Genomic DNA, 14,493 nt, shown 5'->3' on the forward strand with positions numbered 1-14,493 from the left:
ACTTTATATGACCCAGCACAGGGGAAGGCCAGGGCCAAGAAGTGGGAGTGGGTGGGTAGGGGAGCAGGGGCGGGGGGGAGGGTATGGGGAACTTTCGGGATAGCATTTGAAATGTAAGTAAAGAAAAAAAAATATATAGATATGAAATATCCTATAGTAAGCAAAAAAAAAGGAGTAACACAATTTTTAAAATTATCCAAACTCTGAACACATAGAAACAACTATATAACCATGACTTTCCCCCTCCTTCCCCCTCTGCCTCCTCTTCCTCCTCCTCCTGTTTGCTTGTTCTTTGCTCTTTTGAGACAGGCTCTTGCTCTGTAGCCGAAACTATCCTAGAAATTGCAATGTCTTTGCCTTTGGCTCCTGAGTATGGGGTTGACAGTCTTGAACCATGCTCAGGCCACAAAGTCTTTTGGTGTCTGTGTATGCATTCCTGTGTAAGGTACTCACACATACAGAGTGTGCCTGTGAAGGTCACCCTTGGGTCATTTGTTACAAGCCATCCTCCCTGGCTCGTGAGACATGATCCCACACAGGGGCCATGTGGCTTGTGCTTTAGGCTGGACTCTTCTAGCTAGGGAGCTCTAGGATGTCCCCTCTTGCCTCTGCAGCACTAGAATTACAAGTATGTGGCACCACACTCAGTTTTATATGTGAGGACAGGGGAAGTGACAGTAAGCACTTTATTGATTGGGCTCTCAGTTTTGTAATCTTGTAATGTGACAGTACTTGTTATTGTGAAAGTTTGTGTGTAATAATTATTCCACTTTTTTCATTTGGTAACATAATATTCAGGTCTGTACTATCATGTAAATGGTAAATGCTAAGGTTATTTGTTAATTATTTGTTTCAAATGCTTTGCTATACAGAACAATGTTTAAAGCTGTAGGTGGAGCTTGAGAAATTTCTGTGACTATCAGAATATTTACTTAAATTAAAATAGAATCTGGGGCTTTTGCACAGACATGCAACCCCAGCATTTGGGAGGCAGAGGAAGGATTAAATGGAAGATATTTGGGATTTGTCATGTTTTAGAATATTGGATTTAAAAAGGATCCTGGAGGTGGCGGTGCCTGGGAAGCAGTGGCAGGTGAGTCTCTGTGAGTTCCAGGACTGTTTGCTCTACAGATGGAGATCCAGAACATCCAGGGCTACACAGACAGACCCTTTCTCAAAAAGCCAGTGAGAGAAGGTGGGGAGGGAAGGAACTGACTTTTGCAAATCCAGTGCTTTTGAAGAAGTTGTACATGCTGTTTTGATTCTTTAGTTCTTACTTGATCCTGACTGTTAAGTTGTATTTTTTTTTATAGATTATCTTTCTCAAGGAATAGATCTTTCTGGAATAGAAGTAATAGAGAATGATCTACTCTTTATTGCAAGAGCTCGACTTGAAGTGGAAAACCAAGCTAAGCGTCTGCTGGAACAAGGTGTGGAGACCCAGGTAATAAATGTGAAAAGTCTTTGGGGTATAAATACACATTCAATTTTGCAGTCAAGGTCATACATAGGTGAGTTTTATCACGGAGGAACTGTGTTGCAGAGTAGAGCATGTTTAAGTACAGGGAAACAACATGTCTTTATGTATTTAATTCTGAAGTACACCCAACTGTATAGCATCAGTATACATAGGTATTCTACTGTATAACATAAGTACATTTTTATGTGATGTTCACACACACAGACACACACACATACACACACACATGCACACACACACACACCCGTGGAGCATTCCAGTGTTGCCTGAGGTATGTTTCATCAATACAGTAATATCAGTAGAACTGTTCTTACATTTTATATGGATGATGAAACAGTTTGGTGAATTTGTTAGAAATCATAAACTAGTAAATGAAATGGTTTGAATCCATGTTGTTTTATTAGTCAAGTTTGTACTTAGACAGCTTGTACATATATACAACACATACCTATCACTCACCTCCAGCTCCTTTTCACCAATCTTTTTCTCACATTCATGTCTTGGTTTTGCTGTGGGACTAACTGAGATTAATCAGGGTGGTCTGTGTGTCCATGTGTTTAGAGCTGTCTGTTTGAAGGCTGTGTACTTAATAGTGGGTTCACAAGTAAAGACAGCGACTTCTATCCTAGATTCAATGAGCAGACAATAGTTCAGTGGTAGGGTAGGACGTAGGATGGTTGTTGATAGGACTGCTCTTGTGAGGTGCAGTGTGGGTGATGTACATTGTTTACCACAGCGGTTGTGTCTAGTCTACAGGAGGCCAGTTTCTGACAATTTACATTTTTTTTTAAAATTCTAGAACTTCAACAGGAGTTCTGTATTTGTATCATTGCCCTTTACCCCTTCTAACTCAATTGTCTACTCCCTCTCAAATTCATGACCTCTAATTATTACTGCTATATGCAAGGTGCTTGCATGTGTGTGCATTCAAACCTGTTGGATCCATTTAGCATTGCTCCTAAATACATGAATTCAGTGCTTGCCATTTTGAATTGGATAACCTGTTTAGGAGCTCATTCCTGGACAAAACTGATTCTCCCTTCTCAACGGCCATTAGTTATCTGTAGTTCTTTGTCTAGGACTAGGGGCATATTCAATTTCCCATTTCCACACTGTCATGACACGTGGCATTGTCACAATGCAGGTCTTGTTTAGGCAGCATTATTGTTTAGCATTCATGGATGCAGGTTCTCTATTGTGTCTCTAAGATACTGTCTAGTAGCAAGTTTTCTGGTTATCTGGCTCTTAGGATCATTCTGCCTCCTAGTCTGTGCTTTCCCCTGAGTTTTAGGTGTAGGGGTTGTAGCCGTGTTACTTGGGGCTGTGCTCCTTTGCACATGTGAATCTTCCGGTTTTCCTCTTCCAACAGAAAGATAACTAAAGTTTCTCCCAAGAAAGAGAAAGAACTAATCTGCTGTTGGAACTCTTTATAACTGCTAAGCCTATAATCTAGTACTTAGGAGGTAAGACAGGAGGAGGATCTTGAGTTTGAGTTGGGCTTGAGCTACATGTTTTTGAGATAGCCAAAATTATACAATAAGATGCTGTCTCAGAAGACTAAAACTAGAGCCTAAAATAAAACCTCTACTTTGATATGAATGTCACTGACTGTTTTGTTTGTGTAATTTTTTTTTAAGACATGTCCAAGGCTGGCCTAGAACTCCTAAGCTTCTTGTCTCAGCCTCCCATCTGCTGTGATTTCCGATGTGACCAAGGTCCCAGGTTTGCTGTTATTCACTATGTAGCTATGTCCTAGTCTCCTTACAATCACACTTTTAGACAGACTAGACTGTTGATGCTGTCACCCTTTCTGACCTCTCATGGAGCTGCACGGTTCCTCTCCTGTGGTTTCCTTTGTATTTTTTTCCATAGCCCAAGATGAAAATGAATGAACCCCTGGAACTGTAAGCAAGGCCCCAAGTAAATGTCTGCTCTGATCAGAGTTGTGTGGCCATGCTGTCTCTTCACTGCAGTAGCACACTGACTGTGACAGAGGGAAGGTTAGTGAGAAAAGGAGAACCTGAAGTAGTAATTCAGAGCTTGGGGAACTGAGTTAGCCAGTGAGTACCAACTCTAGAGAAGCGTCTCTAGAGGAACGGGAAGAGGTAGCTGCACTGAAACCCCTGCCTCCCAACACTGAGATGCTGGTCAAGTGCTCAATCCCATCATCTCTGCCAAGCCTGAAAGCAGATGTGAAATTAACACAGAGAGCCAGGTCTAAAGAGGAGGGGAGAGACAGGCAACCAAATTCAGACATTTATGATCCCATAGACACAGCATCAGTTTCCAGTAAACTCTGAGAACTGAACCCCAATGCTAGCGTGAGCACAGCAGGCACTGTTTCCTTACAGGGATTATCTAGGAAGCTGAATTAGTCTTAGTGTTGTGTGCCTGTCCAAATTCATGTGGAAATACTGATCTTTAAGGCGACAGTAGGACTGCCTGAGAGGTGACAAGGATGGGACACTCCCTACAGGACACATGGGTTCTTAGGTACACATTTGCTCTTCCCAGCACATAAATGCACAAAGAGAAGATGCCATCTGCAGAGCAGGAAATTACACCTCACCAAGTCCCCATTGACATTTTCAGTTTCTCAGTCTCCTGAAATTCTGTTGCTCGTAAATCACCCAGTTTATAGTTTTCTTATCATAAGCCCATACAGAGACAACAAATCAAATTATAGTCAGAAGGATCCCTAATATATCTAAATAAGACAGTAAATTTGATATTAATAGCTAATGTCAATAAACGTGATCCATACAGTCCTGCAAAGAGACGATACTGCCCTTCATTGAGCAGACCCAGACTCTGAACCATGCTGAATTACAACAAAAGGAAAGGTCCTAACTTTTTTTTTTTTCTGAGAATCGTGCAGATAATTGCACATGGACTCAAACAGGCGCGAGGATCAAGCCCAGGAATCCACATGCTCCGCACATAGTCACCCTGTATGCACCACTGTTTTCATCTTTCTAACCAAATTTCACTGATTGAACACAGGCTTTGGCTACGAATCGAGAACTATGTAGTTTAATCTCTTTTGATTAACTTTATACAATAGGAACATAATAGAACTATTACTATTTAAGGAATAGCAGTTTCTTAATGTTGTCAGTTCCCCTTTAATTTTATATGAATTTAAAAAATAAAGCAAAATAAAAATTTGAATCTATTAAAATATATATATATATAAAACTGGGCAACTTATTAACCTAGAAAAAAGCTTAAAATAATTTTTTATAATTAATTTTTTTTACACTCCATATTTTGTTCTCTGCCCCAATCCACCTTCTAACTGTTCCACATCCCATGCCTCCTCTCCACCCACCCCCCTGTCTCCACCTGGGTATCCCCACCCACAGAATTTCTTAAATAAAAATTTCTTTAAACCCAGAATTTCTTTTTTTTCTTTAATAAAAATTTCTTTAAAAATTATTAAAATCAACTACCCCTATTGAAAATAGTACTTGAATTTTAAAATCCTTGACATTTATTACTATGTTAGAATTATTTGATTTGCCTCTCAATTCTTTTATAGTAAAATATTAAGAATTACAAAAGCTAGCTGGGCAATGGTGACACATGCCTTTAATCCCAGCACTTGGGAAGCAGAGGGAGGTGGATTTCTGAGTTCAAGGTCAGCCTGGTCTACAGAGTGAGTTCCAGGACAGTCAAGGCTACACAGAGAAACCCTGTCTCAAAAAAACCAAAAACCAAAAACCAAAAACCAAAACCAAAAACCAAAAACCAAAAACCAAAAACCAAAAACCAAAAACAACCAAAAACCAAAAAAAAAACCAAAAAAAAAAAAAAAAAAAAAAAGAATTACAAAAACTAAAGACATGTAGACATAGAGTCATACTTCAGTATCCACAAGGTACTGCTTCCTCCTCTACCACGTCCCAACAGAAGGTTAGGGATGCCCATGCCTGTATATAAAGTAAACTAGGACTTGACAACACACACAAAGCCTTCAGTATACTCGTTATCTTCATTTAACTCATTGTGCCTAATGCAATGTAAATAGGCAATATACTGTCCTGTGTAGCAAACAATCATGGGCTGTCTATACATGTTGAAATACAGCCATTACACGCATAGCTTTACAGCATTACTCAGAAGAGACAAAACCAAGTCAGGCTCAATGCCCTGCATATACACAATGCAATTGCATTCATCTATGAACAAGTAATGACATTTGCAGGAAAATGGATGGAACCAGAGAAATAAGTCAGACTCAAAGAAATGAATATCAGGTTTTCTCTCATATGCAGACTCTAGTTTTAAAATTAATGATGTATATGTATGTATTTATTTGTATAGATTTGTCCATATGGTATAGAAGAAACTCAAAGTAATAGGTTGATGTTAATAGATTTTCTTTCATATTTTATGTGTGCAGGTGTTTAGTCTGCATATATGCCTGTGCACATTGTGTGCCTGGTACCAACAGAAGCCACAAGAAGGCATCACATCCCCTAAAACTGGAGTAACACATGGTTGTGAGCCACCATGTGGGTGCTAAGCATCAAATTCAGATCCTCCGGAAGACCACTTACCACTGACCCATTTCTCTAGCCCCATAAATAGGTTTTCTTAGGAGACACTAAATTATACAAAGTAGAATTTAGCTAAGGGAATACTTCTCCTTCACCCAAAGATACCTCAAAGATAAGCAGTCTGCAGCCAGGCCTGTTAACGATCAGGGAAATTAAGGATGCTAGGATGTGAATGTCTGTTTACCAGGATCCAGTAGCCATTAATCCTATCCCCCTGGGGCTAGAACCTAAAATATTTAAGGATGACAGCATATGTAGAATGCCTAAAGATGGAGTGTATCTAAGTTAGTGAGATGACCTGTCTAAGGCCAGCTTTTCTTTGGGCATCAGCTACCACCAGCCACATGCTCCCTTAATCCCACTATTGTAAAGAACTTTTCCTTTATTAATCTCTACGTGTGAAGTTATATCTCTCTGGGAAGATGTGCTGTTTCCATTACACATATTTCAATGTTGGAAGTAAAAGTATAAACAGGGACTGTGAGGGAAGAAGAGAGAGTGATAGAGACTTCAGAGTGACAAAGAGAGGCAGCAGTTGCCTCTGCAGCCAGGCCAGAGGAGCCAGGGTAGGAAGATGCATTCTGCTTACAGAAGAATGGAAAGGGCTTCTGAAGCTCACCAAGGTCACAGTAGGTCACCTTAAAAGTACAGAGAAAGAGACCGGGCATGCGGCAGAAGGAAGGTGGCACTAGATGCAACTTCAGCTATACTGCCCCCTCGCTCAGGGGAGGACACAGAAGCCTCATTCAAAAGGTAAGCCAGCGAGGCCTGGTGAGAGATTGCTGGCACACCCACGGCACAAAGCCAGACCCACACAAGCTCAAGTCTAGCTGCAGTTTTAGTGAGACAGTGAGTCCTCTAGCAGATGGGGCAGCACGTAGGAGGTTCTTTACTGCAGGACTGGGAAGGAAGTTGCTGGCAACATCTTGAGAAGGAAAACACTGTTATAAACTGAACTACTGGAAGGGCTGAGAAGAGGAAATAACCACAAATCTAGGAGACTGAATTAAATTTCTCACAATCCCAGAGTAAAATAAAGCACCTGGAAGCAACTGTGGAGGGAGTGGCGGCAAGGTCCCAAGCGAACTGAATGTGAAGCTGCCTGAAGCAGTTCAGCAGAAGCAGTGCATATGCATGCCCTTGATAGCCAGAAGCAAGTCTCCCAGGTTAACAGTAGAGCTTGGTAGTCCTATCCAGAACTAGGTAAAAACACAAGAAAACTATTAGCCAGTTTCCCTGATGAATTGAGGTGTAAAATTTCTCAAAAAAATATTTACAAATCAAATTCAGGACCACATTAAGAATACCATAAACTATAACCAAACTGCTTTCATACCAAGGATATGAGGCTATTTCAACACAGGGGGAAAAAATCAATGAATATAAAACATCATATAGACTTAAACCCAAAATCACACAATCATTTCAACAGACACAGAGAAACCTTTCTTAAATGACAACATCCTTCATAAAAGCCCCGAAGGAACTAGGAACCAGAAGAACATACCCAAACATAAAAAGGACTCTACATTGTAAGTCTGTATAAAACATGCTAAATGGGGACAACTATAATCAGGAACAAGAGAGCTATACTCTCCACTGTTACTCAACGCATTGATCCAGGTCTTAGCTACGGCAATAAGAGAAAGAACTAAAAGGGCACAAATAGGAAAGAAAGGAGTAAAAGCATTCCTATTTTTAGATGACATGGTTCCATACTTAAAAGACTCTTAAGGGGCTGGAGAGATGGCAGCAGGTAAGAGCACCCGACTGCTCTTCCGAAGGTCCAGAGTTCAAATCCCAGCAACCACATGATGGCTCATAACCATCCTTAACGAGATCTGACTCCCTCTTCTGGAGTGTCTGAAGACAGCTACAGTGTACTTACATATAGTAAATAAATAAATCTTAAAAAAAAAAAAAAGACTCTTAAGATGCCAACCAAACAAAACAAAACAAAAAATCCAAAAAACCCTCTTGATACATACTTCAGCAAAGGAGTGGGGTACTGAATTAACATAGAAATATCAATAGCTTTTCTGTAGGCTATTAACAAACTTGCTAAGAAAGAATTCAGAAAATGTTCCCATTCAAGTGTCAAAAACATCAAAAAATAAAACATCTATGAGTGAATTTAACCAAGGAAATAAAAGACCTCTACAAGGAAAACCTTAAAACACTAGAATGAATGAATGAATGAATGAATGAATGAATGAATGAATGAATGAATGAAAGATCAGAGGATAGAAAGACTTCCCGAGCTCGTGGATTAGCAGAATTCATATTGTAAAAATGGCTATATTACCAAAAGCAACCATAGATCCAATACAATCCCCATCAAAATTCCAATTTCATTCTTTACAGAACTAGAAAAAAAGGATCCTAAGTAGAAAAAGCAATATTGAAGATGTCCCAGTATTTAATTTCAAAACTGTGAAGTCACTAAGGGAAGGCATGTCAAGAGATAAGCACAAGGAAGGACTATCCGAAAGAGGCCTTAAGAGCTCAACAGAAAAAACAAACAGGCTTAGATAAAACTGAATAGTTAAACTCTAACCTTATCTGATCAACAGACAGAATAAAAAGTACTTAAGAAGAAATACAAATAGCAACAGGTATTAGAAAATGTGTCCAACATCCTCTGCTGACAGGGACCTGCCATTAAGTTGTATTGGAATTCCATCTTGCCCGGTCAGAAAAACTATCCTAAGGCAACAGATGACAATAAATACTGCAAAGTTTGTAGGGGAAGCTTATATACACTGATGGTAGGAATACAAATTTATTTAGCTACTATGGAAATCATTGTGGTAGTTCCTCAAAAAATAAATAAATACATTAATTAATTAAATTAAACTATTACATGCACCAGCTCTAACACTTTTTGGTATATCTCCTAATGACTGTAGTGAAACATGTACATTTCATGTTTATTGTTTCACCATTCACAACAGCTAAGGAACTGAACCACTTTAGATCTCCATCAATAGAGAAATAGAAGGAGAGTGTGACATTTTTATACAAATATTACCTTGGAAGAAAAAAATAGTGGTATCTGCAGAAAATGAGTGTATGGAGATCATTATGTTAAACTAAGCCAGTTTAAATCTGAAGATTAAATACCATGTTTTCTCTCAAATGCAAAATTAGGATGCAAGAAGTGGCTCTAGGTTATGAAACTACAAGGGGAGGAAGAAAGAGTACTTAGGGTGTGGGGAGGGGGTAGAAAGATATGGTATGGAGTACATGTGACTGAAAGCAGAAGGGAGGGTGTGGTGGTCTAGATGAGAATGACCCCAACAGGCTCAGAGTTTGGAAAACTTGGTCCCCAGCTGGTGGAACTTGGTTCCCAGCTTGGGAAGGATTAGGAGGTGTGGACTTTTTGGACAAGGTGTATCACTGATGGTTTGAGACTTCAAACATGCACACTAAGGTCACTTGGCTGCATGCCTGTGGCTCAGATGTGAGTTCTCAGCTCCAAAGCAATGCCGGCATGTCGCCATGCTCCCACCATGACTGGCATGAGACTCAAGCCCCTTGAAACTCTGAACTCCAAATTAAAGGCTGTCTTCTATAAGTTGTTTTGGTGATAGTATCTCTTCACAGCAATAGAACAGTAACTAAGACAGAAGACAGTTTGGCAGGATAACGGTGAGTCTGTACAGGGGAATAGAAGTGCACTGGGGAGGGAAATATATAAAAACAAAGCATAATGGCATATGTGGATGAAAATACCACCAACTAGCTGCTTACTTTGTATGCTTTCTTTAAAATCAATTAAAGAGGAGATTGTCATGGAGTATGCTGGGAGAGCAGAAGAGGAAACTCAGTGGGAAGAAAAGAGATCAGCAGGAAGGGGAGGGGCAAGAGAGGAGCGAGCAGGAGAACAGACACAGAAGCAGCAGGAAGATCTGCCCCTTTGTAGGCTAACCAAACAAGTAATTATAAAGGGTCTATAAAACATCGGCCTATACTTACGATTAATGCGGAATTTCTTAACTATCTGTCTAAGAAGTATTATACAACAGTCCTTTAAATACTTAGACTGTAATCCACTATTTTATTAGATTACTTATTTAATAAATATTTTACTGAGCAATTCAGAAAAAAGAAAGACAGAAAACATATAGTTCTAGTTCTTAGTGGACCTCAACTAAGTCAGTTCACCATAAATATATGTATTTTAATAAAGAACACTAGGTTTTTCTTTTTAATTTTTAAAATTACTTTTACATGCATTTCGTCTTTGTGAATACTACTCTTGTGTGTTAACTTCCCTACATACGGAATTAACTAAAATATACAAAAATGTACAGCACACCTATGAGGCTATTTTTGCTTAATTTGAAGTAGAAAGATCCACTTCTAAGTCAGATCTTTGAGATAGGAAAACATGCCTTTAATTTGGGCAATACCTTCTGCTAGAAGCCTATGTAAAGGCGTGGAAGAAGGAAGCTTTTGCTCTTGGCCTGCTTCCTCTTACCAACTCAGAAAGTCCATTCCTTCACTGGCAGAAGAGCTTACTTCTTTTGAATTCCAGCACATACGGAAAACTAGCAGGGACATCCAACCCTGAGGAGTGAGCAACTACTAGATTTTTGGACTTTCTGTTCTCAACCAGCCACTTTTGGATTAGCTGGACCACAGCCCACAAGTCTCCTTTCTATATGTAGAGAGAGAGTCTTTCTATATTCTGCTACTCTAGAGAGCCCTGACTAATACAGTCTGTGTAGGAGCATGCACATATGAGAGCAGGTAATAAATGGGCATCAGAACACCAAGGGCTGGAGTTACTTGTAATGTTGAGGTGCTTGATATGGGTGACAGGAGTTGAACTCGGGACCCTCCAAGTTGTAGTGTACATGCTTTTAACCACTAAGCTATCTCTCAAGCTCATTCTTTTTAAGGTTTATTTTATTTTATGATTTTTGGGTATTTTGCCTGCATATATGTCTGTGTACCACATTCATTGCCCTCAGATGTCAGAAGAGGGTGCAGAGTCACAGATGATTGTGAGCTGCCATGTAGGTTCTGACCATCAACTGTGGCTCCTTTAGAAGAGCAGCCAGTTCTCTGATTCACTGAGTTGTCTCTCCAACCACTGTTTTCTTTTTTCTTTTTCTTTTTCTTTTTCTTTGCTTAAGTGTGTGGCTGTAACCCTAAAACAGAGGTCCTAAACACTGGTAGAAGAATCAGATATGTCTTCCTAGTGAGTGGAACACTAGAGATTACAGAATAAACACACACACACACACACACACACACACACACACACAAAAGCAGATGAGTTAGAGCACCAAACATACTATAAAAGAACTACTAAGAATTAAACACAGCCCAAATAAGTCTGGTGTGTGCAGGGAACCAAAGGCTATCACACTAAGCTTAACCTGGAGATAAGGAAAAATGACAAAATCATATGGAGGGAGGATACAGGATTTCTTAGAAGCAAGACCATGGGAAAATTCTGGGTGCTAAGTGGAGCTGATGAGAACAGCTGACAGCAAGAAGTCCAAACGGTGATAGAAAGCTTTCTTACTCTAGGTAAGAAAGCAAAGAGTAAAAACTGAGAGGACGACCATTCAGAATAACTGATGGGAGAATTGTGGTTCACTGTTTGCTTTTGTACATAAATTTTACTGGAGCACTGCCAAGCTCATTTATCTGCAGACTGTCCAAGGTGGTGTCCCCTGATACAGCAGCAGAAGGCAGTGTTTATGATGGAGGTAGCATGGCCCATGACGTCTCAAGCACTTAGGGTTTGGCTCTTTACCCTATTTCTGATACTAGCTGATTGCCAAGTTTCATATGTGAGTGACATACCTGTAACAGCTACAAAATGCAGGAAAAGATGCGCCTGATGACTCTGGTGTGCGTGTGTGTATGTGTGTGTGTGTGTGTGTGTGTGTGCGCGCGCGCGCGCGCGCTCGCTCGCATGCATGTGTGCCCACTCACACACATGCATACATTTAGGTCATAGGACATGGGGCAGGAGAGGTTGTTTAATTCCCTGGAGCTAGAGTTACATGTGGTTGATAATTGTCTACCATGAATTCTGAGATCCAAACTAGGGTGATGTGCAAAAGAAGCAAGCACCCCGGACTGGTTTTTACTATTCTTAGTTTCAAGATCATTGCAATGTATACTTGAGACACTGCAGGGGACCATTTGAGTGGCCTTACCTGGCATCTAGCCTCCCTTCCTTTTAGCATGATGGGTTAGGTCTTTGTTTTCGTTTGTGACCGATGGTGTTTAGTGTTACAACCTGGATGGCCCTTCAATCGTGGAGTCAGTTGTGCTAAGGTCTAGGGTCCTCATAAGGGCTGGGGTCATGTTATGCTTTCTTTTCAAACTTATTTATTTTTTTAGTAAATGTATATAAACAATTTGATCTTTTTGTTTTTCTTTAGTCAATTGTACGGTATCCATGTTTAGGTTTATATAGCTTGATAGCTTACTAAATCATTACTGCACCATTCCTGTTTTCAAAATCATAAATCTTGGAAGTACATATAAACTGTTATGTCTCTCTATGTATAAAATACCCATGAACATATGTAAGTAAACTTCCAACATCAGCAGTTTTATTGCACATGAATAAGCCTTATAGTAAAGACATCATTTCTATATGCAAGTGGTTTATAGTGGTATAACTAATACTTGCCAAAAATTTTGCAAGGAATGGCATACTTTCTGTGCGATGGTGTGTAATAGATCTCAGTATTAGGGAAAAACTGCATAGAAGTCTGTCTCAGACATGGGAAAGATCTGCCAGCCATCTTCAGTCTTTTATTCTCTGGTGTTGACCCTCAGAGAGAAAATAGTATTTCAGCAGGCTCCATTACTTCAAGCTTTAAAACTAGCTTTCAAAAATAGGTAATGGAGATTTTGATCTGGATGAGTTCCTGCATCACCATAGATACCCGGCCCCCACAGGAAAATGATGACATTTTAATTAGCAAGATGGGTTTAACTTGTGAATTACAAGCTTTCCCAGTAAACAAGCACAGGGCTGGTGGAGGCTCCGGGTGAGGGTGAAAGAAGATGATGTTTTTGTCTTCAGAGGTCATCATCTGTACTCAGTTCTTTCAAGTATTAGTACCTGGCCCTAGAGACCACAACTGAACAGCCTCACACTTGCCTCTTATCCCCACGGCGGGAACCTCCTTGGTTAAGTCTGGGGTCCTGGTGGTTATCAGTTTTCAAACAACAGTGCTGTAAGAGTGCCCTCCAGTCAGGGTTCTGAACACAGCAGTGTAGAGCACTACAGGCCGTCAGAGAACAACTGCAGAGCTCACAGTGCACACTCAGGCTTGCTGCTTACTTTGTGACTGAAAAGTCTGCTATTTGTCTTGAATAGATTCTCAAAGTTAACCAGTTTCTTAAGCTCTTAAAATAAATTGCTTAAAATATATATGCTACTGTTAAACACAGTAGCATATATACTAAACATAGTAACAATATTCTAAAGCAGGCAACTTTAAAAAAATGTTCTCTCTTTCATGGGATCTAATAAACATGTATTGTGATGTCCTTTTAAAAATTATTTGTGACCATCTTTCTCCTTTGCTTCCTCCTTTTGGTGACCACTATTCCATTAGGTTCTGAAAGCAGACTTTTCAGTTCACACAAATGAGTGAGCCTGTGCATGTAGAATCTGGCCTTTAGTGTTTGCTTGTTTAAACATTGCTGCCAAGAGCGCTCTATTTGTTTTATGGCTGAGTAGTGTTTGTGTTATATCTGCCACGGTTTATTCACTTGTCTACTGGTTGATGCCTATATTGTTTTCAATATTGTTGTTATTGTGAATAGTAATAAATGAAATTTGCACATATTTTTGTATTTATAGTGATTTTATCTCATTGAATGTATACATGGGAATGCAATAACTAGATGATAGAGTAGTTCTCTTTTTAGGATATTTTTGCTTTCTATTGGTCTTTTAAGAAGAGTCGTGTTTGCTAAGTATCCCCCCTTGTTACGCTCTCCTCCTTAGTTTTAGAGCCTGGCCCCCAGGCTTCAGCATTCTACCTGCCTTCACCCTTCATAGACTTGGATGGCAGTGCCTAGCTTTTTTCTTGGATGCCTGGATATGAACTAGGTCTTCAATGTAATTTAGCAAGTACTATTAACACTGCATGTCTTTATAGTTTACAAGTTTGATTTCTTTTGAGAAATAGTCCTTCTATAAAGTCCTGGCTAGCTTTGAAGTCACTTCGTGTAGCTCAGATAAGTTCCAGTCTCTTGAGTCCTGAGATTACTGGGTGCACCACTAAGCCTGACTTTGATTTTAGTTTTCGGATATATATGTATATGTATATTTGTGTGTTAATACATGTGTATTGTCCCGTGCCAACCGTCTGGCCAGCAAGAATGACGCGGCACACAAACAGGATCCTTCTGTAGCAAAGCTTTTATACTCTTGAGAGGGAGAGCACAAGCTTCCAAAAA

General features: G+C 39.8%; 1 protein-coding gene across 1 annotated transcript in view; it reads left to right on the plus strand.

Moving 5' to 3' along the window:
- Cog5 (component of oligomeric golgi complex 5) overlaps window positions 1–14,493 on the plus strand; it is a 287,917-nt gene that overhangs the window by 114,855 nt on the left and 158,569 nt on the right. Inside the window, exon 7 of the mRNA XM_021202362.2 lies at window positions 1,314–1,444. Within this exon, the coding sequence (XP_021058021.1) occupies window positions 1,314–1,444 (131 nt within the window). The remainder of the gene's footprint in view (window positions 1–1,313; window positions 1,445–14,493) is intronic.

This window comes from Mus pahari, chromosome 7, assembly GCF_900095145.1.
Source record: "Mus pahari chromosome 7, PAHARI_EIJ_v1.1, whole genome shotgun sequence".
Classification (NCBI taxonomy): domain Eukaryota; kingdom Metazoa; phylum Chordata; class Mammalia; order Rodentia; family Muridae; genus Mus; species Mus pahari.